At 40.1% G+C, this 26,355-nt stretch overlaps 1 protein-coding gene across 1 annotated transcript in view; it reads left to right on the forward strand.

Annotated features, from left to right (window-relative positions):
• inpp4b (inositol polyphosphate-4-phosphatase type II B) overlaps nucleotides 1-26,355 on the forward strand; it is a 561,052-nt gene that overhangs the window by 228,309 nt on the left and 306,388 nt on the right. The window contains exon 3 of the mRNA XM_052042054.1: nucleotides 12,012-12,096. Coding sequence (XP_051898014.1) covers nucleotides 12,012-12,096 — 85 coding nt within the window. The remainder of the gene's footprint in view (nucleotides 1-12,011; nucleotides 12,097-26,355) is intronic.

The raw sequence follows: 26,355 nt of genomic DNA on the forward strand, positions 1-26,355 counted from the left end.
GTTCTATATTGCTGCAGTTACAGTCTAAAGGCGTTATGTATCTCTCTGTTTCACAGTTACCAAAGGTATATCTCTTAAAATAATAGTTAATGACAAAATATTTTCCTAGAGGAAGTTATTGATGAATTATTCTTAACTACATTTTCCCACCTTAACTAAAGTATCGGGCATGCACTTACACATCTGACAGTCGCCTTAGGTTATTGTTATTGGACTCTATTTTGTCTGCTTCCCTCACAAGCCTCAATCACTTCCTTTCTTTAATTTTACACATTCTATTTATTGCAATTAAATCTTATTCATGAGCACTGGAGGAATTTTACTATCCAATACAATATTAAAGGAAATATAGATTAATATTCCCATTTGTTCTAAGTTATTAATACATTTCTAATTGATTATTTAACGATATGTTATACCAACACAACAGGTAAGAATTTCACACAAAACATTGTTCTAAAATGGTTCCAATTTTAAACTATTCTAGGATTGACACTTTAACACTGTACAAGATTCAACTTTTTACTAATTAAAATTTATTCTTAGATATGCAGAGGGATATTGATAGGATGCAGAGCTGGGCTGAGAAGTGGCAGATGGAGTTCAATCCGGAGAAGTGTGAGGTGGTACATTTTAGAAGGACAAACTCCAAGGCAGAGTACAAAGTTAATGGCAGGATTCTTGGTAGTGTGGAGGAGCAGAGGAATCTGGGGGTCCATATCCACAGATCCCTGAAAGTTGCATCACAGGTGGATAGTGTAGTTAAGAATGCTTATGGGGTGTTAGCTTTCATAAGTCGAGGGATCGAGTTTAAGAGCCACGAGGTAATGATGCAGCTCTATAAAACTCTGGTTAGACCACACTTAGAGTACTGTGTCCAGTTCTCATCACCTCATTATAGGAAGGATGTGGAAGCATTGGAAAGGGTGCAGAGGAGATTTACCAGGATGCTGCCTGCTTTAGAGAGTATGCATTATGAGGAGAGACTAAGGGAGCTAGGGCTTTACTCTTTGGAGAGAAGGAGGATGAGAGGAGACATGATAGAAGTATGCAAAATATTAAGAGGAACAGACAAAGTAGACAGCCAGCGCCTCTTTCCCAGGGCACTAATGCTCAATACAAGAGGGCATGGCTTTAAAGTAATGGGTGGGAAGTTCAAGGGAGATATCAGAGGAAGGTTTTTTACCCAGAGAGTGGTTGGGGCATGGAATGCGCTGCCTGGGGCAGTGGTGGAGGCAGGTACATTGGTCAAATTCAAGAGATTCCTAGATAAGCATATGGAGGAATTTAAGATAGAGGGATATGTGGGAGGAAAGGGTTATATAGTCTTAGGAGTGGTTTAAAGGTCGGCACAACATTGTGGGCCGAAGGGCCTGTATTGTGCTGTACTGTTCTATGTTCTATATGCAGCCAAACCCCCAAATGCACTTTTTTTTTGTTTTGCTAATCTGCTGTCAGGATTTGATCATTCCAAATCACAAACGAATAGAGTCAGAATAAATTTCACCTTCTGTATTTTCTTCTGGAAGATAATAAACAGGGTTGAATGTGTTAAGTCCAAACCTCTGACAGGCAAATTCTAATGCCCCAATTATTGCTGTTTATCATCTGATGCCTATAGACAATTCGAAGGTTCTCAAAACTGCTGGATATCTTACTGCACCTATTTGGTTCATAAAGCCCTGTTTGCTGTGTAAAAAGAGGAAAGAACCAGAATCCACTGAATTCGTTGATGCTCTGCTCAGGAGCCCAAGGGAATAATTTATCATTGTTGGGAAATATTCTTTCCAAATTAGGAAACTTAAAATTAGAAACAACAATGCTCAAACTTGTGCACTAAAATTTGAAAGCAACAAGGGTCAACTTCTCAATATGGTACTAAGAGTATGTCTGTTGCAATTGTATCACAGAAATCCTCTGTAATGCCAATGCTGTGTATTATTATTAGACATGAGAAACATGTTAACTCATTGAGTGTGGTTGAACCATATAATTTTTCCAGAGTCCAAATACATCAAATGTAATCTCTGCATGTTCCTTATTAATTCATGTAGCACATTATTATCCTTTAAAAATCACCTCATTAAGGAAGATAACCTTTGAGATTAAGTTCTGATCATTCCCAAGCTATTTAGTAACTTTTAATAATTAAATAAGCAAAATGATATCAAATGTCCCAAATGCTAATTCAAATTGTCCAATCTTTCAAATGTTTAAAACTTGTGTCTGGAACTGGAGATGCTCACATTATTTATAACACTAACCAGAATGCAGAGGCCTTAGTGTAATACAACTCATTATAATTTCTAGTGTAATCTTAATGCAGATCAATATTTTATTAATGCATAAGACAAGACATGACAGAGAGAATAACAAAGAACATGTGTTTGCAAACAAATCCAGTAAATTACAACAGGTTGCTATTCATTCTTTAGGCACCTTTAGGTTACTTCTAACCAACTAACTGCAATAATACTAAATAAAACTGAAGAAAAATAATTTTCACATTGTTAAAACCATCAGCATTCTTGTACAGGAGGGATGTAAAGGAACTAGATCTTCGCACAACTTGTGGACTCAACTTTACATCAACCTTTTAAAATAAAAAGAGAAATTCTTTGACATATCTTCATTAGGGAATTGACTCTTCCTTTTTTTAGTCTGTCACATTGATATAAGTAACTTTTCACAATCTAAGTTTATGGTTCCTTTTTACTTGACAAAAGCTGTGTGTGTGGGTGTGGGAGGAGACAATCTGAAAAACTAGGTCGAAGAAGCAGATATTGAATTAAGCCATGCTTTTGTGAATATTCAAATGAATATTAATCAATACCACTCATTTTAACTTGAACTGCATGAAATAAAAATAATTTCTTAATGACAATCATTTTTAAATTAAAGGAAGTACCTTTTAAAGCTCAATTGATTTAAAAGTAGACACTGCAACTTGGAATTTAGGGTACTAGTCAAAACCTGATATTTTAAGAAGGTTCTTGCTAAACTAATCCTGGCAGTGTCCTCAATTAAAATCATTAATTTTTAGCTTTAAATAAAATTTCTTCCAGATCTTGGCATATAAGGTTATTTAATAAAACAAATGTACGAAGAAAAAGTGGACTTTTTTCATAGATCTTGGAAATGTTTGCCTAGAAACTGAATTGGACCAATTTTTGGTGCAGAGAAACACCACTGCGTAAAGTGGTAATGAAAAGAATCCTGTCCCACTCAAAAAATCATAAAATTGGCTAATAAAAAGTGTAGTGTGAAACAGTGTTGGCATGGATTACACCCAGAAACGAGCACTAAATGAGAACAAGCCCGATTCTTGACAATTTCCCATTCAGTTTGGTGGAGCCCTCAAGGTTTTGCTGCAGAGTAATCAGAGAAGGGCTTTAGCCCTTTAAAACCATACATCCTATGGCATCCAGACAGCAACAACAAACACTTTGGCTGCCGTGTAGGCTGGAGGGAGGAAGGCAGACTCTTCAGTTTACATTCTTCTGTTGAATCTCCCATTAGCCTTCTCTTCCTTAAAGAAAACAGTCCCAGCCTCTCTAATTTATCCTTATAATTATAGTTCTTCATCCCAGAACCAATCTCAAACACCATTTCCAGTCTCTCTCAAGCCATGGCACCCATATGCAGGTGATGACCAGAATTGAACACAATATTCCAGCTGAAGTTGGACCAGTGTTTTAGATAGATTCAGTATGAATTCTTTTATAGTCTACGCATCTATTGGTGAAGCCCAGAATCGTCAACCTGCACTGTCATTTTCAATGATCTGTACACACATACCACTTGGGCCTACTATTCTTATACCCCTACTAAAACAGGATCTTTTATTCTATATGGCCTCTCCTCATTCTTGTATCACTTCACATTTCTCCACATTAAAATTTTGCTGTTTTGCCTTCAATTTTCATGTTATATTTTTTCCTTACTCCGATTCTGTTTGCTGGTGCTTTCTCATGCTTGTACACATTCCCCTTTCCCATGTATTCTGGTTATCATTACCCCAGTCATTGCCTTGTACTAATACCTTTTCCTTTTTCTTTGCTATCCTAAATACCCCCTCACCTGAACTTTGCCCTCTTCTAATTCTTCCCACAAAATTTCAACACAGCTTCATCAGAATTTTCAGTTGCAATTCACTATACGTAAGCAAACATGCGAACCACAGATGATTGACAGGGTCAACCATGAAAAGTAGCCCATGAGCTTTAGGAGTATGGCCGATCCAACCTCGTGGCATCTAACTGTGCACCGAGCAAAGTTGTGTGGCGCAATCAGAGTTTATAGTTTCAAGTTGGGCCCTTTATCAAGTGAAGTTTTGCCACTTGTAAAATTGCACACAAATTCATTCTGTTAAATTGTCCTTGGGCCAGTCCATGGCCAGGCATTGAAGGCTTTGTGCAAAGTTTCATTGTTTCACTTTCCCTGCAATAAGAGTTATTACACGAAAGCACTCAATTAATTCACTTGACTTAGAGAATTTGTGCTTTTTCACAATCTCAGTTTTGTTAACTTGACTTTGACATTTTAAGCAGTTAGACCATGCACGATGAATTAGACTTGGATGACAATCGTTATTCTTAAGGCACTCTGGTTGGTTTGATCAAGATGCCTGTAATTCTAGTATCATACCACCTAATTGTTAGGTTATCCAAGATGTCACTTCAAATCAAATACCTTGGCAGAAGTACATTTGGCCATGAAGGTATGTGAAGTTACTGTGCTGGTCCTGTGAAAGTATCCAATTGGTCCCATTTCCCCCATACTACTCCCTCCCTGCCATTGTCTGTTTTATATTTTTCAAATATATTCCAAGTTTCCTTGTGAAAATTAAAATTGTATATACTTATATCACTCTTTCAAGTAGTGATTTGGAAATTACAGCAACTTTGCATAGAAAAAACATCTCAAACTCCTTTTCGCTATTATCTTAAATCTGATTACTAATTAAGCTACTGGTGGAAATCAAACATGCTTGTGCTACTTTATCTAATGCCCTCATAATTTTGGATAACTTTCCCTTAATCATTTCTGTTCTGAGGACAGTAATCTCAAATTCTCTAATCTGTCCTCTAACTAAATTGTCACCTATGGCATCATTCTGATGATCTCTTGTGCATTCTTCCCAACAATTCATTATATTCCCAGGCTCGAACAACAACTTTGATTCTAATAGTGTTTAAGAATTATTTAAGTTACTAAGCAACTAACTAGTGTATTTCAATCAAAGCTGAATGGTACAGTATAGTTTTTAAATTAGTTTACTTGTCGAGGATTGGGCAGCCTTATTACAAAAATAATATTGGTTATGCATTCATTTTAGCTTTATTAATAAAAGTCCAAGATCACCATTCTCAAAATCATCAATGAATTCTTATTATTGAAAAGGAATAAAAGAAACAATTATGTTCTTTAATGCCACCTGCTTTGCTGGCTTTTTGAAAGTATTTTGTTTCTGATGATCTAAATGCCTTTTAGTGAAAAGATTATAACATGTTTTAGGAGCAACACACACAAAATGCTGGAGTGCCGGTGAAGGGATGGGCAGGTCATGCAGGCAGGGGAAGGGGAAAGAGAAGGGGGAGGTGGCCACAGGAATGAAGGAAGACAATGTGGGGTGGCAAAGAGGGAAAAAAAAGAAAGTGGGGGAGAAGAGGGCAGGGGTTACCGGAGGTTAGAGAAATCGATGTTGAGGCCGTCAGGTTGGAAACTCCCAAGGCGGAATCTGAGGTGTTGTTCCTCCGACTTGCGTCTGGTCTCAACAAGGCAGTAGAGGAGGCCATGGATAGACATGTTGGTATGGGAGTGGGATGTGAAATTGAACTGCATGGCCACCGGGAGATCCTTGCTTTTGTGGTGGATGGAGTGGCCACCCAATCTACGTTGGGTCTCACCGATGTAGAGGAATCCTCACCGGGAGCACCGGATGCAATAAATGACACCTTCGGATTCTCAGGTGAAGTGCTGCCTCACCTGGAAGGACTGTCTAGGGCCCTGAATGGTGGTGAGGGAGGAGTTGTAGAGACAGTTGTAGCACTTACTGCAGTTGCAGGGATAAGTGCCGGGAGGGACAAGTGGACAAGGGAGTCGCGGAGAGATCGATCCCTACGGAAAGCAGAGAGAAGGGGAGAGGGGAAGATTTGCCTTGTGGTGGGATGCCGTTGGAGGTGGCGGAAGTTGCGGAGAATGATGTGTTGGATGCAGAGGCTCGTGGGGTGGTAGGTGAGGACAAGGGGAACCCTGTTCCTGTTATGTCGGTGGGGAGGGGGTATGGGGTGAGGGTAGACGTGTGGGAAATGGAGGAGATGAGGGTGAGGGCAGCGTTGATGGTGGTGGAAGGAAAACCCCAGTTACTGAAAAAGGAGGACATCTCGGATGTACTGGAGTGGAAAGCCTCATTATGGGAACAGATGCGGCAGAGGTGGAGTAACTGGGAGAAGGGAATGGCATCCTTGCAAGTGAGTGGGTTGGAAGAGGTGTAGTCAACGAAACTGTGGGAGTCAGTGGGTTTGTAAAACATGTCTGTGGTTAATCTGTCTCCGGAGATGGAGACAGAGAGATCCAGAAAGGAGAGAGAGGTGTCGGAGATGGACCAAGTAAATTTGAGGGCAGGGTTGAAGTTGGAGGCAAAGTTGATAAAATTAACGCGCTCAGCAGGGTGCAGGAAGCAGCCCCAATGCAGTCGTCAATGTAGTGGAGAAAGAGTTGGGGGACGTTACCGGTGTAGGCTTGGAACATGGACTGTTCCACGTAGCCTACGAAGAGGCAGGCATAGCTGGGGCCCATGTGAGTGCCCATGGCTATTCCTTTAGTTTGGAGAAAGTGGGAGGAGCTGAAAGAGAAGTTGTTGAGGGTGAGTACCAGTTCTGCCAGACAGAGGAGGGCGGTGGTGGAGGGGAACTGGTTGGGTCTGTTGTTGAGAAAGATGCAGAGAACATTAAGGCCTTCCTGATGGGGGATGGAAGTGTACAGGGACTCAACATCCATAGTGAAAATGAGGCGGTTAGGGCCAAGGAACTGAAGGTTGTTGAAGTGATGGAGAGCATGTGAAGTGTCACAGATGTAGATGGGAAGGGACTGGACCGGGGCGACAAAATAGAGTCAAGGTATGAGGACACAAGTTCACTGGGGCAGGAGCAGGCAGAAACAATGGGCCTACCAGGGCAGATGGGTTTGTGGAACTTTGGTAGGAGGTAGAAACGGGCAGAGTGGTGTAGGGGAACTTTTATGCCTCACCTGGAAGGACTGCCTAGGGTCCTGAATGGTGGTGAGGGAGGAGGTGTAGGGACAGGTGTAGCACATAGTGCGGTTGCAGGGATAAGTGCCTGGAGGGTCACCTGTGGGGAGGGATGAGTGGTTTCACAGGTGAAGCACTGCCTCGCCTGCCTCGCTGCTTCGTCGAGCCCAATGCAGACTGGGTGACCACTTTGCTGAGCACCTTTGCTCCGTCCACCACAAAAGCAGGGATCTCCCAGTGGCCAACCACTTCAATTTCACATCCCACTCCCATACCGACATGTCTATCCACAGCCTCCTCTACAGCCATGTTGAGGCCAGACGTAGCCTGGAGGAACAACACCTCATATTCCACCTGGGGAGTCTCCAACCTGACAGCCTCAACATCGATTTCTCTAACTTCTGGGAACCCTTGCCCTCTTCTCCCCCCTTTCTTTTTTTTTCCTTTTTGCCCCCCTCTTTGTCTTCCCTCATTCCTGTGGATCCCTCCCCCCTTCTCTTTCCCCTTTCCCCACCCCCATGACCATCTATTCCCCACCTCTTTCCCTTTATTCCATGGTCCACTGCCCTCTCCTACTGGATTCCTTCTTCTTCAGACGTTTGCCTCTTCTACCTATCACCTCTCAGCTTCTTACTTCTCCACCCTCCCCTCCCTTCCTACCTTTCCCCTCTCACCCGGACTCACCTATCACCTACCTTCACGTACTCATCCCCCTCCCCCTCCCCCGACCTTCTTATTCTGGCTTCTGCCCTCTCCTTTTCCAGTCCTGATGAAGGGTCTCGACCCGAAACGTCGACTGTTTATTTCTCTCCATAGATGCTGCCTGACCTGCTGGGTTCCTTTAGCATTTTGTGTGTTTTGCTCCAGATTCCAGCATCTGCAGAATCTCTGGTGTCTCTGTAAAATGTTTTAGGTGTAGTTTTCTAAAGTGGAAGTTTTACCCCAACAGTGTTTGACTTAGTCACTTTTGTAGCATTAAATTAAGTATTAGGTATTGACTAAAATTATAGTTCATGATTCTTTTTATTCCTGGAAACCTAAGAAATAGAAGCATCAGGCATTCTGCTTGAGTCTATTCTGCCATTTAATAAGATTACAGCTGATTCTGTGCCTTGTCCACTTTTTCACTCTTTGCTCATAAGCTCTCATTCCCTTCACGACCATCATTTCTCAATCTCAGTTTTGGATGTTCTCAACTAATGAGTATTCACAGTCCTCTGATGCAGAGAATTCCATTGATGTACAATAAAGAAATAAAGAAATGTGTGCTTATTTCAGTCCTAAATGGTTAACTCTTTATCCTCAGACCATATCCCCTAGTTCTGGATTCTGCGGTTAGAGGAAACAGGACTTGTATATCCTGTCACTTTCTCTTAAAATCTTCCTATCTGAAAAGATCACACTAGTGAGTAAAAGCCAATTTTACTTGACCTCTTTTCCTGTGACAATTCCCTCCATTTATAAAGTCCTTTATGTAAGGGACCAAAATTACACACAGTACTTTATATGAGGTCTCACCAAAGCCCTGTTCAAGTTCTCTAATTTTGAACTTTAGTTCCTTTACCGTAATGAGCAACATACCATAGAGTCATAGAGCAATGTAGCATGAATACAGGCCCTTTGGCCCAACCAGTTCATGCCAACCACATTGTCCACCCTGGTTCCAATTTCCTGCATTTGGCCCATATCCCTCTAAGCCCCACCCCTCCATGTACCTATCCAAGTGCTTCTTAAATGATATTATTGTACCTGCCTCAACTACTTCCTCTGGCAACTCATTCCATGTACTCATCACCCTCTGAAAAATTGCCCCTCAGGTTCCTTTTAAATCTTTCCCCTGTCACCCTAAACCTATGCCCCCTTGTTTTGGACTCCCTTACCCTGGGGAACAGACCACCCACCTTATTTCTGCCTCTCATAATTTTAAACATTTCTATAAGGTCGCCCCTCATCCTGCTACATTCCAAAGAATAAAGATCTAGCCTGGCCAACCTCTTCCTATAACTCAGGCCCTCTAGTCCTGGTAACATCCTCGTAAATCTTCTCTGCACCCTTTCAAGTTTAACCACATATTTTCTATAACAGGGTGACCAAAACTGTACTCAGTACTCCAAGTGCGGCCTCACCAACGACTTATACAACTGCAACATAATGTCCCCACTCCTATACTCAGTGCCCTGATTGATGAAGGCCAGCGTGCTAACGCCTTGTCACCACCCTTTCTACCTGTGATACCATCCACTTTCAACAAACTATGCACTTGTACTCCTAGGTCCCTCTGTTCCATTACACTCCCTAATGCCCTACCATTCATAGTACAAGTCCTACACTGGATTGACTTTCCAAAATGCATCACCTCACACTTAAAAGTATTGAACCACTTACCCACCCGATTGTTGTCATACCAGCATATTAAGTTCCTGCTTCTCGTAAATCAGCACATCAATATCCCTCTATATTGCCAACATTTATAGTTTTTTAAACATTTAATAAATATTGTATTTTACCTTTCAGAGTGGATAACTTTGTATTTTGCCACAGATGCTACCTTGCCTGTCTGTTTAACCTAGTTTTATAATTTCATAAGCCTTTTTGCACTCTTCTCAATGTTCACTTTCTACCTAGCTTTGTTTTGTCAGTGACCTTGGATGTATTACACTTCACCTTTTCCATAGAACCATAGAACCATAGAACAATACAGCACAATACAGGCCCTTTGGCCCACCATGTTGTGCCGACCTTTAAACTATGCCTAAGACTATCTAACCCCTTCCTCCCACATATCCCTCTATTTTAAATTCCTCCATATGCTTACCTAACAATCTCTCGAACTTGACCAACATCTAAGATATGAATATAAATGGTAAACAGCTGAAGACACAATACTGATTCCTGTGGTATTCTATTAGTAACAGTCAGTCAACCTGAAACCACCTCATTCTCTTTTCTGTCCCTCAATCAATTGACCTAAAAATATCGGTTACCTGCTGCTCTGCTTGTCCTTAGTCTGTTACCACAGAAAAGGCATTCGACCCATTAAACTGGCTCTTTGAAAGAACTGACCAATTTAAAGCTCAAGTTCTTGTCTGTCTAATTAGCTTTTGAAAGTTTCCAAAAACTTGATTTTACTATCATTTTAGGTAATGCATGTTCCAGATCTCAATAATTTACTGCCAAAAGAAATTTCAACTCATTCCCTTCTAATTCTTTTATTAATTATCTTAACTCTTTTCTTAGTTACAGACCCAAATGCACATGAATCAAAATCAACCCTTTTTGTTTTCAGAAATAGAAATGGTTTTCTTTGAAGCAAAGTAATTATAGTTATAGATAAAACTGCAGATGCTGAAAATCCAAAGTAAAAACAGAAAATGCTAGAAACACTCAGTAGGTCTGGCAGCATCAGGAGATGCAATACTTGTCCTTTCACCTCTTCTTTTCCCACCATCCAGACACAAAGGTGAAGCAGCAATTCATTTGTGCTTCTTGCAATCTGGTGTACTATGTTTGGTGTTCAGAATATGGCTTCCTCTGCGTTGGAGAAACCAAGCGCAGATTGAGTGAGTGCATTATGGAGCACCTGCACTCAGTCTGCAGGGGTGACCTTGAGCTTCCAGTTGCCTGCAACTTCAATTCACTATCCTATTCCCACTCTGATGTTTCTGGCCATGGCCTCCTGCATTGTTACAATGAGGCCCACTGCAAACTTGAAAAACAGCACCTTATATAATGTCTTGGCACATTGCAGCCTTACAGACTCAGTATTGAATTGTCCATCTTTAGTTAACTTACTCTTTATTTCCGTTTGTTATCAGAACTGGCCATGTCTGCATGTCATTATTTTGACTCGGTTTTATCTTATTCTATTTGTGCAATCCTTGCTAGGCATGTTCTAGAACCTCGTCATTAGTAACTTATTAATTGGACAAAGAAGCATAATGTGCTTGTGATTGGCCCTTTTAACTCATTTGGATTCACCCTTTCAGAGATGTACCTTTTGTTCTCCCCATCCCTCCCCTGCCTTCTCTCCACTGAAAACTAACTTGTTTTTCTTTCTTTCCGTGTCTGACAAAGGGTCCAGGACTTGAAACGTTAACTGTTCCTCATTCCACAAGCACTGCCTGACCTGCTGAGTTTTTCCAGTGTCTTTTCTATTTATAATTAGAAATGATTTTAAGTGAACTTTTATTGTATTATTAATTTGTTTTTGCAGCAGCTGGTTTCTGAAGAACATCTTTTGTGGATAAAGTGCAAAGAATCATTTGATGTGGCATGTGAATTGGATTTTGAAACTAGCCTATTTTTAACATTTTTGGAGTGTTTTTGCTGTCATTGAATACTGCATCAGAAGCTTCTTAATAAATATTGCTAAACATTCGTGACATTTCCTACACTAGTTATTTATTCATAACAGTTTATAATTTTTCTTTTGAAAGTTTTTTGGAATCAGTCATGTATGTTTGACTGATACATGTTTAAATTTACACTGTTAATAATTTGTTTTATTTCTTGTACAAGAAGTATTTTTTGAGCATTGTTAAAGTTAAGTGACCTGCAGCAGTGTTCCTTGGTACAACAATTAACAATTGAACGCAGTATGCAGACTTTGTCCTCTTACAGCCTTTCTCTAATCCTGGAGGTTAATTCATTGCAAGAGAAGTGGACCATTTCAACAGCTGCTGCACATTTTCAGAGGACAGCAACGTAGGAGTTGGTAGAGCTGCTCTGATTTCTAATTTCTCCCACTCATTTCCTGCAGACATCAGCTCCTGCTGAAGTAATAGTCCTAGAACGATGTTACATTGTGGAAGGCAGAGATAGCAAGAGCTCAGCATTAACTATCAGTGAGTATTGATGACAGATACACAATTTTACATGATGCCAACTTGACTTTGAATAACACGAAACAAGTTTTTGAAGTAATGTTTGATTATACTCATTTTTTTTTTAATTACAAAGAATCAAAAATTGGTCTGATGAATGTATCAGTGGTTTTTTGTTGAAGAATTGTTGTCCCTGGTAAATTTGTTGGCTACCTGAATGTTAGCATTTTAATTTAAAGACTAGGACCCCTGAATATGTTTGAAATCCTTTGTTAAAGTTACAGATTGAGAAGTTCTATCTCAAAGTGCAATATTTATGTGTACTGTGTGACTGAATATCTCTGGACAACACCAAACTGATTTTCACCCATGCGTGAATGGACTATGGATGTCACTGGCTACTTACCCAGGCCCAGACCTCTGCAGCAAATGTGAGAACTGCTTTGGCATAAATTAAAGGAGATTTACCTGAGCAAGCCCAAGGCCATAGCTGGGAGAATGGGCTTTGGGTAGTTCCAGTTTAGTGTAAAAACCTACCTCTGACAATGGCTGTCCCTCAGGCCCCCCCCCAAAACTCTCTCCAACCCAATCAGTAGCCTCCCCCACCCCCAACTCCCTTGTTAAGACTTGGATACATGACCTGTCCGCTTTCCTCCCTCTGATTTTTCAGTGGCTGATGATTGTAAAGACGTTTGTTGACCCACCATATACTGTTTGTTAAATGTGTATTTCCAATTGCCAAAGAATACCAGGGGCTTTTTTTTAACCCTTACATAAAGTAGGTAATGATCAGTTTGCCTCAGGCTGCTTTGTAGCAGAACCGCATTATTTTCAAAGTACCAACCTAATAATATTCTTATAAGGAGCGAAATTTTTCAAATCGTTGAAACATAATTTGGAAGAGGAATGCATTGTAGATTAACAGAAGCCTGAAGTACAATAATGGGTTAATGATGGTGAATAAATGCACTGCCTAATTTTGATCTATGGACCAGGAAATTCCATTGTTCAATTCCTAAACTGTGCTGAGCTCCCTGATCACAGATTGAGGTGCAGCAATTGAAATCGGCTCCTGTGTGCTGTGGAAAGGAAAATAAAATCAGTCAGGCTTGCTGCTCTTACACAGTTATGCTATTATCCTTGCCATATCATGCATTTGTGGGAAGTTGAACAAGGAATGCCGATAACCTTCATGCAGAATGACTTGCCAACACTTACAGTTGACAAAGTGCTGCTGATATCCATTAAATTCCACCAAAATATGTTTCATGACCTTTGGAGAGCAGTGAAAAGATTGCATTAAACTTGCTGTGAAAGAGTATATTACTTTAGGCCATCCAAGGTATAAATGATTCGTAGTATTGCCCCTGCATAACCATAATCCAGGAGAAAACTCTGCCACATCTTGGGCATTCTAAATTTTACAAATTTTGGTTTATTAATTGTAAACTGAAATCATGTACTTTTTATAGTTCCTTAATTCCTGGTCATTGTGCCAGTTTACCTATTTTGACTCAAGGTGAGTCTCAGATTGTTGTGGCCATCTACTGAGAGCACTTGAGATGTGCATTGTGGCTAATCTCCAGCAGTTCTGATTATTGAGCCCACGTGGGTCACTTGGCTGTGTAGAAGCAACAAAGGAAGTGGTTCAAAGGCTGGATGAGAAGCAGATATCCTCAGAGCATACCACATGAACCTCTCTCCATGTAGCTTCACCTTTCCACTCCTTCTCAACATGAAGAGAAGTGTGATGATGATTTGGCATTCCCTATCCATGCTCTTCACACACCTAACCATGCTTTTCTTTATTGACTGAAACTCGAAGGGGATCCTTTTTATTAAACTATACATTTGTTGGAAATGGGATCTGTGTGCACTTACTGGCCATCTTCTAATTGTCCTTCTAAAATGGTGATGAGACACCTTTTTGAACTGTATCAGTCCACGTAATGCAAGTGCTCCCACAGTGCATGACATCTTGAAATAACTGAGTGGTGTGCTGGGCCATTTCAAAAGATAGCTGAGAGTCAACCACTCTACAGTGTGTCAGTAGTCACATATATTGTGAAAAGGTGACACATTCCCTTCACTAGAGGACATTAGTGAACCAGATGCGTTCTTAAGGGAATCCAGTAGCTTCATGGTTATTAGTTGCTGCTAGTGTCTTTTCATTCCAGGTTTAGTTGTTAAACTCACTGAATTTAGGTTTTCCATGGTCACATTTGAACTTATGCCTCCAGATCATTAGTCCAACACTTTTGGATTACAAGACTTTTAACATAACCACCATGCCACTGTAGTGCTGAAGAACTAGAGCCACAACAGCAGCATTCTGAGCCCAGAGTAAAGTTGTCAGAGCTGTAACCCAGGAATTTTGAGTTAATGTGATAATTTTGAGAAAGCCAAGAAATTGATTTGTGGTTTCTGGTAAATAGTTGAGACTTGTCTGGTTAATAGTTGGGACATCAGAACAAAGCTTGAGACAGGGGTTCTCAGATATTGATTGAAAGTGTGTGGATGTGAATTTTGGGTATTTGGCTCAGCCATAATAACCACTGTGCTTGTTGTTGGGGTTCACTGAATAATATATTTAATTGAGTACCTGGCTGAGGTACATTTTGTGTTAGGTCCCAGGGTGAGTCCATACGTGAGATAAATTGGAGAAGGGAAGGCTGTTAATTTTTTTGTAAATAAAAATAATCATGCTGCAGTGATGTTGATGTGATGGATTTAATCTTATACCATGCCTAGGTGTATATAGTGGCAACTTGGACACAGACCTTGTGTGACTAATTTGTGGTCCAGATGTTGTCATCTATTTTGTTATCTATATGGCGAGAAAACTGGTACTAGAAGCAATGGTATAACTGATCAAAGCCTTTATTGCCATTTTTGTGAACTTTACTGGAGGAGGTTAAAATGAATCCCCAAAGTAGCTCTGTGTATATTAAAAAAAATTAAAATGGCTATCCCACAAATATAAGGAATAGTGATGTTAGTTATTTTTTTCTCTCCAACTTACATTTGAACTGCTCTGTAGGGCGTCTGTGATCTATGACATCATCTATTGAACAGATTGCTCTGAGGAGTACAGCTAATATTGAACGTGACAGTCTTGGAAAAATATCCAAAGAAATGCTATTGCACCAGCCAGAGTAACAATAAGAACATAGCCTCCCATGTTTAAGACAAAGTTGTGTTTTTCTACTTCAGATATATTGAGTTTGTTGACCTGTGTTATTTTGTGGATCAGAGAATGTGGGATGCAACAATTTTTATGGTTTTCTGGCACGTTATGGTGTTTAAAAACAAAGGTGATAATAAAATTTGAAATCAAATTTCATGTACTTACTTTTTAAAAATTACTTGGAGCTTGGCAAGATTATGCCACTATTTTAGAAGTATGTCTTGAGCCATTTGTCAAATGCAAATTGTGAATGCAACATTTTAAACTGGAATCATTGAATTTGTAGAAATGATTAATTGCATAATGCAGAATTTTAAGAATTTGATTTTAATATTGGGCTAGATGCGAATCAATTATATGAAGTGACCTAGTGGCAGAAAATACTGTGAGCTACAAAGGTGAACCAACCAACATCTTTAAATGAAAGAAGTTCCAATGAAGTATTACTTCTTTCCTTCTCAGATACCGACCAATTTTTTGCACGTTTTTGTAGCACACTTTGTTTCGGATTTCCATCATTCTTTACTTTCTATCTACATCCCTTCCACTCCAAGAAGGCAGCTTGTAAAACCAAATCCCTTTACTCTCCTGACTGTGCTTTTGTTGCTCTATGGTTCTTGTGTCCATATTGAAGTGCTTATGTATGATAAGTTGTTAGTGCAATTTCCTAGGATGCAGATTCATTTGAATTTAGAACACCAAAACCTTGATTAATACCCAAGCTAGTAATTTTCTTTTTTTTTGTTCTTTCTATCTCCAAAAGAGTTGAACAAGGCATATTTATTGGTCTGCAACTTACTGGTCAAAATAGGCAGTTCCATGTGTTACTGCAGAGTCTGTGAGCCCATTTGTTTTGTGGCTGAGAGGAAGAAAGGTGAAAAGAAGGAAAGTTATATTGCTGTGATATCTTTAATTAGACAATAGTTTAAAAGTGTATTAGGTGATTTAGTTTTTTAATTTTTTAAACAATTATTTGTTTGATTTTCAGAAGCTTTAAATATTTTGAGATGTCAGGGACATCCACAAACATTGAAAAGATTTGACATCTTTGAGGGACACCAATGCAGGAGGCATAACTTTAGAATCTGTAAAAAGTTTTCTTAGCAGGAAGAAATTTGATGAAATGCTCTCGACCAGCATTTTGTTTGTGCAATAGTACTCAAGATGCTTGAGATAATTCAGAACAAAGCAGTGGGTTTAGTTGGCATTCCTCTGCTATTGTAAATATTTATTCCTTCCATCACCAGTGCACTTAGGCTGGAGAGTGTACAATGTACAAAGTGCATCTACAGCTATTCACCTAGGTTACTCTGATAGTACCTTCCAAACTTACAACCAGTACCTGCAGCTTTTCTTCGGCTTAACAGAGCAATCTGGCTTGGTATTTATTGCTGTTCCTTGATTGTCATTGGGCAAAAATTCTGGAGCTCACTAGCCAACAATATGGAAAGTAACATCACTAGAAAGACTTTAGCTCTTCTAAAAGGTAATTCACCATAACATTCTCAAGGTCAATTAAAGATAAATGCTGGCTTTGCCAATAATGGCCACGTTTTAATTAAACTGTCATAGTAATATTTATCATCCAGTGGTCAGAGTGCTTTAAATGAAGCACTGAGTAAAATTTATTAAAGGAAAAAATTGTCAAAGCTTGATCCTGCCTTGCCTGCAGTTATCAAAGAAAAGAATAAGTTGCATATTTTTCTATTATTGAACATTAAATAGGAAAATTGAACAATGATTCTGGAATTATTCTAGGATTTGATAAGTTTAGTATTCTCCATGGAAGAGATATGAAGAAAATGAATATTCTGCTGGAACAGTAAATAGGGAATCACAGCCTATGATTACATCTATGTTACATGCACTAAGACATTGAGAAATTGTTCAAGCGCAGGTGCATAGCAGTTTTAGTGTGTTTTACACCCTGGAAGCAGTGTTTAAACACAGTTCCCAAAGAGACCACACTCAATGCAGCGGTTGGCACTTCCCTGTGCAACAATGACAGAGTAGTGTCAGCTCGTAAAAGCAGACTCTCCAGGGCAACCTGAAACAGCACACAGATTAAGGCGACCATAAAGAAGGCAGTGAAGCTGCAAGGAAGGGATAAGCAGAGAGGGAGAGAGATTCATGATTCACAGGAGGAACACTAAAGTGAGATAAATGCCAGGAGGAAGGTCCCATATGCCAGGAAGAGCCCCCACTCATAAAAAGAACCAGGTAGGAAGCTCACATTGTCTCTTCCCAGAGTGAGAACCCCTGTTCGATAGTGCAATGCTGCAAGCAATTTGCTGACCTCACAAGGTATGTCAAGAAGTGATGGAGACTGCTAAAAATATTGCTCTCTCACAGAGATATTATTTGCTAGAGGTATATGTACTGTATGCTTGCATATACTTGCGCGCGCGTGCGCACACACACACACACACACACACACACACACACACACACACAGAAACTGAAGTCATGCAAACTGTTACCCATCCACCGCTCCACACATACCACCCTCACCTGCACCAGCTTCCACCATTGACGGTTGACTCCCTCCTCATATAGATTAACCCTACGAATGTAGGGTAATGGAGCCAATGTCCTGAATCTTCCCCATTTAGACTTAAGCTGCAATGAATATGAGGGAGGCCACCCAGATGGAATTGGGCTTCTCAGGCACAGTCTGGAAGAGACAATTCTCCTTCTTGTGGTCAGAAGAGCCACTGAGGAGCAAGCCTTCTTTTGATCCAGGTATATTTATCAATAATGTGACATTGTGATTATTGCATTGCCTTTGATTTGATTTCCAGTATACATCTTCATTACCATGTGTGCTGCTGCCTCACAATAAAGTTGTTTCGGGTACCACTTTTGTGTGCAGCTCTTTATTGCTTTTGTCTATTCAAAGTATGAGGAGAGTCCCCCTGTTTTCCCTTCATCAAAGCAGCATGATAAAAAGGAGGAGGAGGTCATGGTCAACTATCTGGGGACAACCTCCTGCAATTTGTGGAGGAGCAGGAGGAAAGAGTGGAGAGGAGAAGAGGAGAGGAGATGATGATGACCAAAGAATATTTTGCATTCCTCAGTACCACTCCAGTGACTGACATTGTGAAATTGAACAAGATAGGTTAGAGGAACAGCTGTATGTGGAGATACACTAGGCACTATCAGGCTTCAGTCTGGCATGAGAAATGCAGAATCTGCTTTGGGGCCTTACCTAGGGTGAGCAATGCATCTGTACTGTTAAAGAAAACTGGGATGAGGACCAAGACTGGGATGTTTTTATGACACAGTTGATGTGGCTGCAGAATGATATGGTAAGCAATGCAAGTGATGACAAGGATCATAGAGGAGTCCATCTCCGTGCTCTTGCAGGAGGTTGTGCCGAGCTGGTAAACCACGACTACCGCTCTGAAGGCCATGTGTACTTTGCAAAGGCTCTGCAACAATCCTCCAGTTCAGAGAAAAAATACCAAGAAGGCCTTGAGACGTCTTTGTGCTTCAATCTGGTTCAAATTGATCCAGCTAGAGTTCTGGCCTCTGTTACATTGGATCAGGCGAAGCTTCTCAGGAACAGCAATATATCATCAGGGAGCAGTTTGATGTCTTCATTACAGAGGTACCACTCATGAGTTGTTCACTGTCCTCTGAGCAGTGAGGTGTCATTCGTAGGCAGGTGGCTGCTCTCATTGGACACAGGGATGCAAATTCATGGCACCTCATGGGTTACTAGGAGCAAAAGGCTGTTGCATGTGAGCAGATCATTCCCTTACATGAGCAGAGGTGTAATTCATGAGCAGATTGCTCCATTACATGAACAGAGGTACACCAGGAGTGAATTCATCTTCTGCAGGAGCACCAGCAAGTTTTCAGCACTCATATATATTGTGAGCAGAATCCTACCCAGATTGTGTAGAATGCTGAATCTGAGGTGAAGAGTGAAGGTGATAGGGACCAGGTACCTGTGATTCAGTGTCCATCATCTGGATCAGCTCCAGGTCTTGACATTGCAACAATGGTAATGTGACCAATTCCAATTCCAGTTGCATTGGTGTACCAATGCCTACCCAGTGTCCTGAAGAGATTGCCTGGCATAATGATTCAGGATTTTGATTTTCACTCGCATATGGTCACCAATTCTGCTCCCCCTAAAAGAACAGAAGAAACAGGAGCAGGAGTAGGCCATTTGGCCTGTCGAGCCTGCTCTGCCATTCAGTAAGATCATGACTGATCTGGCACTGGTCTCAGATCCACCTACCTGCCTTTTCCCCATGACCCTTAATTCCCCTGCTATGCAAAAATCGATCTAACTGTGTCTTAAATATATTTAATGAGGTAGCCTCTACTGTTTCACTGGGCAGAGAATTCCACAGATTCACTACTCTCTGGGAAAAGCAGTTTCTCCTCATCTCTGTTCTAAATCTATTCCCCTGAATCTTGAGGCCATGTCCCCTAGTACTAGTCTCACCCACCAGTGGAAACAACTGTCCTACCTCTATCTTATCTATCCCTTTCATAATTTTATATTTTCCTATAAGATCCCTTCTTATTCTTCTGAATTCCAGCAAGTCTAGTCCCAGGTGACTCAATGTCTCCTTGTTGGCTAATCCCCTCATGTCCGGAATCACCCTGGTGAACTTCCTCTGCACTGCCTCCAAAGCCAGTATATCTTTCCTCAAGTAAGAAGACCAGAACTGCATGTAGTACTCCAGGTGTGGCCTCACTAGTACCCTGTACAGTTGCACCATAACCTCCCTGCTCTTAAATTCAATCCCTCTAGCAATGAAGGCCAGCATTCCATTTGCCTTATTGATAACCTGTTGCACCTGCAAACCAACCTTTTGCGATTCATGCGCAAGCACTCCCAAATCCCTCTGCACAACAGCATGCTGCAATCTTTCACCATTTAAATAATAATCTGATCTATTTTTCCTTCCAAAGTGGATGACCTCGCATTTACCAGGTTTGTACTCCATCTGCCAGACCCCTGCCTACTCACTTAACCTATCTATATCTCTTTGCAGACCCTCCGCATCCTCTGCACAATTTGCTTTTCCATTCAATTTAGTGCCTGTGGTCTCTGATGATACTCACACCTGTACCCAACAGTCAGTAATCACAGAGTGCTCTTTCATTTGGTCTGTAGTCTGAAGCCAGTCCATTTAGGGCAAAAGCTCTTCATAGGTCATATAGGATATCAGTGCAGACAAAGAGAAAATGATCAGCCTTACAAAAGCCAGTCTGCAGCCTTAGAGGTGATATCGTGATGCAGTGCTGGGACATTGAAGCCCACCTTCAAGATGGTGAAACTGAAATGGCACTGGGTATTTACTTTGTTGGCAAATGTCTTGATTTTCTGTTTTTTTTATTTGATTTTGCTTTGTTATGAATAATTCTCAAGATACCAGCAATATTCAAACGCATTTGCATTTAGAGCACACTCAGTGTGCAGAGATAAGTCAAACTGTTGTGACAGCTGCGTCACCCAGTCAGGTTGCTAACTCCGTGCATTTCATGTCAATGTACTTGAGGAAAAACTTGATTCTGCCAGACAGTGAGGGATGCTTTTCCAATAAAATGCTACAGAGCATTTAATTGTGAAATGATTTGACTGATTCAATATCTGCCATGTTATTCTGTAAATTATTATTGAGTGTGAACTCTGATGTGAAGTTGATTTTGATCTCAGGGTTCTTCTTCCCTATTTGGTTAGCTCTAATAATGGCAACCTCTGAGGGAGAGATTTCTGTGAGAGCTGGAGAATCAGAGCAAGGTGGCATGGTAAGATGAAGCGTCTGCTCTATATTGCTTGTTGTCTGGGAGTTGTAATTTGGATGTGGGACTGAAAGAAGTGATGGAATAGTTGAGAGAGCATAGGTGAAAAGCGATTGCTTGTGCAAGAAAGCATTGCACTACTGTGATCACATCCATTTGTTGTGAACAGAGTGAAACATGATGCTTGTACTGCTGAGGCCATCAGTTCTTCGCCACTGTGTATCTTATAATGATCATTTGGTACAAAGGCATAAAATAAGCCACATTTGGAGGTACATGAAGGATTTTTCAACATTGAATAAATTGGCTTGAAATATTAGATCTTCAGTGAGTTGGCTTAAGTATCATAGGATCTAATATTTCTCCAATATAATCTAATATTAGAGAAATTATTATCTAATATAAGATCTAATATAATCCAAACTGAGGCCAAACTGATCAATATATTGTGATGTGCATTCTCTCAGTTGCATTGACTGCATTCTTGAGTAGTTGCCTTTGATGTTGAACAGCAGTCCAGAGTATTCGAGCTATTGACCACTGTTGATACCTGAAGAGTGAAGTTCCTCCAATGAAAGTGTGCTTTGTTTTAGACTTCAAACTGCTTTGAGCAAGTGCCATTCATTAGGAAAAGAATCCCACATCTAATTACTTAAATAATGTGCTATAGATGTTATAGCACATTATTTAAATAATTAGATGTGGGATTCATTGGTTGATGTGTTATAATCAGTGAAGGTTCACCTGCAAAGCAGAGAGTGAGGAAATATCATGTGTCATCTGAGCTTGCCTGCTGATTATTAGTGCACTGTGTGAGTGGTGATGACTATAATGTGGAGAGAGTCACTTGGTTTGCTTAGAGGGGGATGTGATTTTGCAGCCTGCTTAGGAGAAACATCTTTTTCTTAAGGAAACCCTTATTTCCCATGTGGAGAATCCCACCCTCCTCTACTCAGCTCTGAGATGATGTTGCTGTTGTTGGGCAGGGACGTCTCCCTGATGGCCTTTATTTTCTTCTGTTGCTCTTTCTCTTGCATAGCTTTTGCATCTGTACCTTGGCCCTCAGGCCCCTGTTCTCCTCACTACCTGTCCTTCGGCACCTTTGCTGTCTTCATCCACACAACCGGGAAGTCTCCCCACTTGTTGAGTGTGTACAGTGTGTCCCTGGACCAATGAATCTCATCTTGAAGAGTCTTTTTCCTCTGCTGTCTTTGTGCTTGTGGGCTATTATTGTTTCTCTATTGGACTGGAGTGGTAGCGATGATAAATTGCAGTGACTTGGAAAGTGAATAACTGAAAGCACATCCCTGTTTACCCACTCCTGAATAGTTTCAAAAGCATCAGTAACCACGGATTTAACACTGTCCCAGGTAAACATCATAGCGTGGTAATTTAATTGACAACTGTGCTGCAGGTTGTATTGAATGCAAATATTTCTGATCCAAGTTGAAAGTAAACTCACCCCAGATCTGTCAGCTTATATGTGCCTTCTGCTCATTCATCTCCTGCTTCAGGACCAAGGAAGGTAGTTTTGATATCTAATTTAGATATTTTGCATTGAGATTTTATTCTGCACAACACTGCAAGTGCAATTCATTGATTCTTGCCCCTCAAGTTTTGAGGATGAAATACATTTGGAAGCACATATTGATGAAATATGTTGTTTTCTTGAAACTTTGGTGATTATTGTTCTTTATTGTGTTCTACATTAGTCTTAGTACCAACATGACAAGTGCATATTTTGTGAATTGTTCCCTGTCCCATTTTCTTTTCTTCTCTTTTAGACCATCTCCCTCCTGCTGGAGGTATATGGTTGTAAATTCCTTGATACTTCTGTTCCAAATCCTTGATCATAGACAGCAATTGTTGATGTGGTGGGAGCATTTTGAAACACACATACACACGCGCATGCATGTTTACACATACAGACACACTTCATGCTCATTCTGGAACAGGGATATTGGTACTTTACTGCATCCTTCTTATTGTTGAATTGAAATTAACCAACATGGTAGAGATAAATGATAATTTTGCAGGGAATATTTAAGGTGCAATAATCTTTTAAGATTTGGATCTTGGAAAGGGGTCATCATTTACTGTAAGAAAGTCATTTCATTAAATGAAAGCTTCGCCTGGATTTAGTACCAGCTGCTTTTCTTTAACGCCTGCCAGTGGTCTATCTCACTGCATTTCAAGATAGTCAAATGTGCATGTCTAATTCCCCTGTAATGTTTCCCAATTTATAACTTTTCCTGTGGATGATTGGATGAGCTGGGATACAGTATTCATCAGGCAAGTGAGATTAGTTTTGCTGTTTTCTACATCTTTGTTTTAGTTGTTTCAACATAAGAAAATGGAGTGAGAGCTGTCTCTATGGCTTTCTGAATCTAGTCAACCATTCAACATAATTGATGAAATTCTACATCAGCTACATTTTCCCATCCTCTCCCACTATCCCTTGATTTCCTTAGTGCCCAAAAATGTGTTGATTTCAATTTTGAGTATAATGAGTGAGTACTCATAATCCTCTAGGTGAGAGAATTCCAGGGACTCAAGCCCTCTGAATAAAGATGATTTTATTCTCATGCAGTGCTAAATTGCTTACTCTGTAAACAGAGGCAAAGCCTTCTAATTCTACACTTTCCAGCCAGAGGAATCACCTCTCTGTATCTACCCTCCCAGACTCACTATTACATGTTTTAATGCAATCACATCCTATTCTTCTAAACACCAGAGAGGAGACAGGTCCTTTCTCATAGGAACTCATTTCAGCAGTGAATGCAGTGAATTTTTATGGCACCCAACTATCCTTTTTTGGGTAAGGGAGACAAAGCTATATATAATACTTCAGCAGTGGTCTCACCAGAACCCAGTATAATGGCATTAAGACATCTTTATTTTTCTCCTCCAATTCATTTGTAATTGTGGGAACCATTCGATCTTTGTTCACTAGTTTATTCAAGCTCATGGAGTTAAGTCACTTAGATACTGCTCTAGGATGACTTAAAAACCATAACTCATGCAGTGATTATCGTGTCCTAAGGATAATTACATGTGATCCAGAGTCATAGAGAGACACAGCACAGCACAGAAGCCGGCCCTTCAGCCCAAGAGTACATACCAATCATCAACCATCCATTTACCCTAATCCTACAATATTCCCATTTTTTATTCTCCGCACATCTTCATCAACTCAACCCAGATTCTACTACTCACCTGTACATAATAGCCAATCAACCTACCAACCTGCACAACCTTAGTATGTGGGAGGGTACTGGAGAACCCAATGGAAACCCATGTGGTCACAGGGAGAATGTGCAAACTCATGTAGACAGCACCCAAGGTCAGGATTGAACCTGGATCTCTGGCTCCGCAAAGCAATGGCTTTTCTAGCTATACAGTCTGTATCACCTAATTGAGCATTTTCTTAACCAATCTTCAAATATATAACTATTACATTTTGACTAACCAGAGATGAGACCTTTTCTCCTGGTCAGTATTGGATCATAATCATTCAACCAATCAACTAATTTTCTCTGATCCTTGTGCAAGGCATCCAAACTAAACATTTACATTTTATTCATTTTCTTTTACAAAAAAAAGTTGTGCTTTTCTATCATCCATGCCAAAGTCTAACACCTTCTTGCCCAATCACTTAACTAGTTTACATTAATTTTCTCCTCTCAGTTTACTTTTCCACCCAGCTTTTCATTGTCAGAAAGCTTGGATATATTACACTTGGTTTCCTCATTTAAGTTACTGATATGAATTGTAAACAGCTAAAACCCGTATATCGATCATTGGGCAATCTTTTGGTTACTCTCTGCAATCCTAAAATTAGCCTATTTACTTTTATCTTTTGTTTCTTCGGTTCATACCAATACATTACCCCTAATCCCATGAACTCTAATTTCATCTAACAAACTCTTGTGTGGTACCTAATCAAAATCCTCTGAAAATTGAGTGCTGCCCCTTTCCTTGCCCTTATAGTTCCAATTGAAAAGACTTGATTTCCCTTTCATAATATTTTAGTGCTTTGGAAGATCTAAAAGGACATTTACTATCACATTTAGTCAGTTTAAGAAAATATGTAGTTTTACATTGAGGATATAGATATTCTAATGGGACTCCCTCTATTCCCTTGTCATGAAGAGAAAGCTGCTTCTTGTGAACAGGTATAAGACTCTGAATAAAAAGTGACATGTATACCCATTTCTGGAAATCTGTTGATGCAGATAACAGGCAACCAGGTCTTAGAAGCAATTCTTGTATTCGATCTGGCTATCGAGGTACTTTTGAAGAAGTGATTGCCGCCCTTCTAGCAGGTACTTTTACTCTTGATAACCTTGCGATGAATGAGAATCTGATCTCTTGAAACCTGACATTGTTTTTTTCCTCCATGTTCCATGGATGAAAAGAGTGGGAAGCCAGTAAATTCCTTAAACCTTTTTTAGCGTCTCAGTTGGATTATTACTGATCAGTACCCAACACCACTTATCTCCTTTTACTTCACAACAAAAAATTGTTGATTTTGATAATTTCAATTAATACTTTATCTACAGCCTCTTGAGAAGATGATTCAGATAGCTTTCAGTTCCATTGCTATCTTTTTTCTTGCTTCATTGTCTTCTAAAGCCCTTTCTGCCATTTCTTTCTTAGAAAGTACTTCGATAGTCAAATCAAATATAAAAAATACTTCTAAGACCTGGTTGCCTTATGCCTGTTCACAAGAAGTGGCTTTCTCTTCATGACATGGGAATAGAGGGAGTTCCATTAGACTATCTATATCCTTAGTGCAAAACTATATAGTTTCTGAAACTGACTAAATGGGATAGTAAATGTCCTTTTAGATCTTCCAAAGCACCCAAATATTATGAAAGGGAAATCATGCCATTTCCATTCCTTACAGCACTGCCTGTTCATGAAGGATCAGGGTGTGTGGTTTTGGTGTTTCTCTCTCAGATGTATGCAAGGTTGAGTAGAATCAAAGTAAGGTGATGGGGATTTGTTTAGCAGATCAGAGTGACTCCAACCCAAATAGAGAGAAGTGCAAGCTCATGCTGGTTGAAAGATGTAGAGCTCTTGTCTTAGAATGCATTTGTTTTTTTAAAATTTCCTTCACCTGATGCTAGCAAGTGGTTAAAACCTTAAAGTGAGATTGATAACTTTAGGAATAAACTCCAGGAATAAACTTCCATTCTATGCACATTGCCATTGGTTTCTCTAGACACTCTCACCTTTGTTAGTGTTTTCCACATAAGTCTCTAACAGTAGTTTCATTTATGACATTGTATTATGAATGCAGTACTAGGCAAGAAAATCAGGGA

This window comes from Pristis pectinata, chromosome 2 (assembly GCF_009764475.1).
Source record: "Pristis pectinata isolate sPriPec2 chromosome 2, sPriPec2.1.pri, whole genome shotgun sequence".
Lineage (NCBI taxonomy): Eukaryota > Metazoa > Chordata > Chondrichthyes > Rhinopristiformes > Pristidae > Pristis > Pristis pectinata.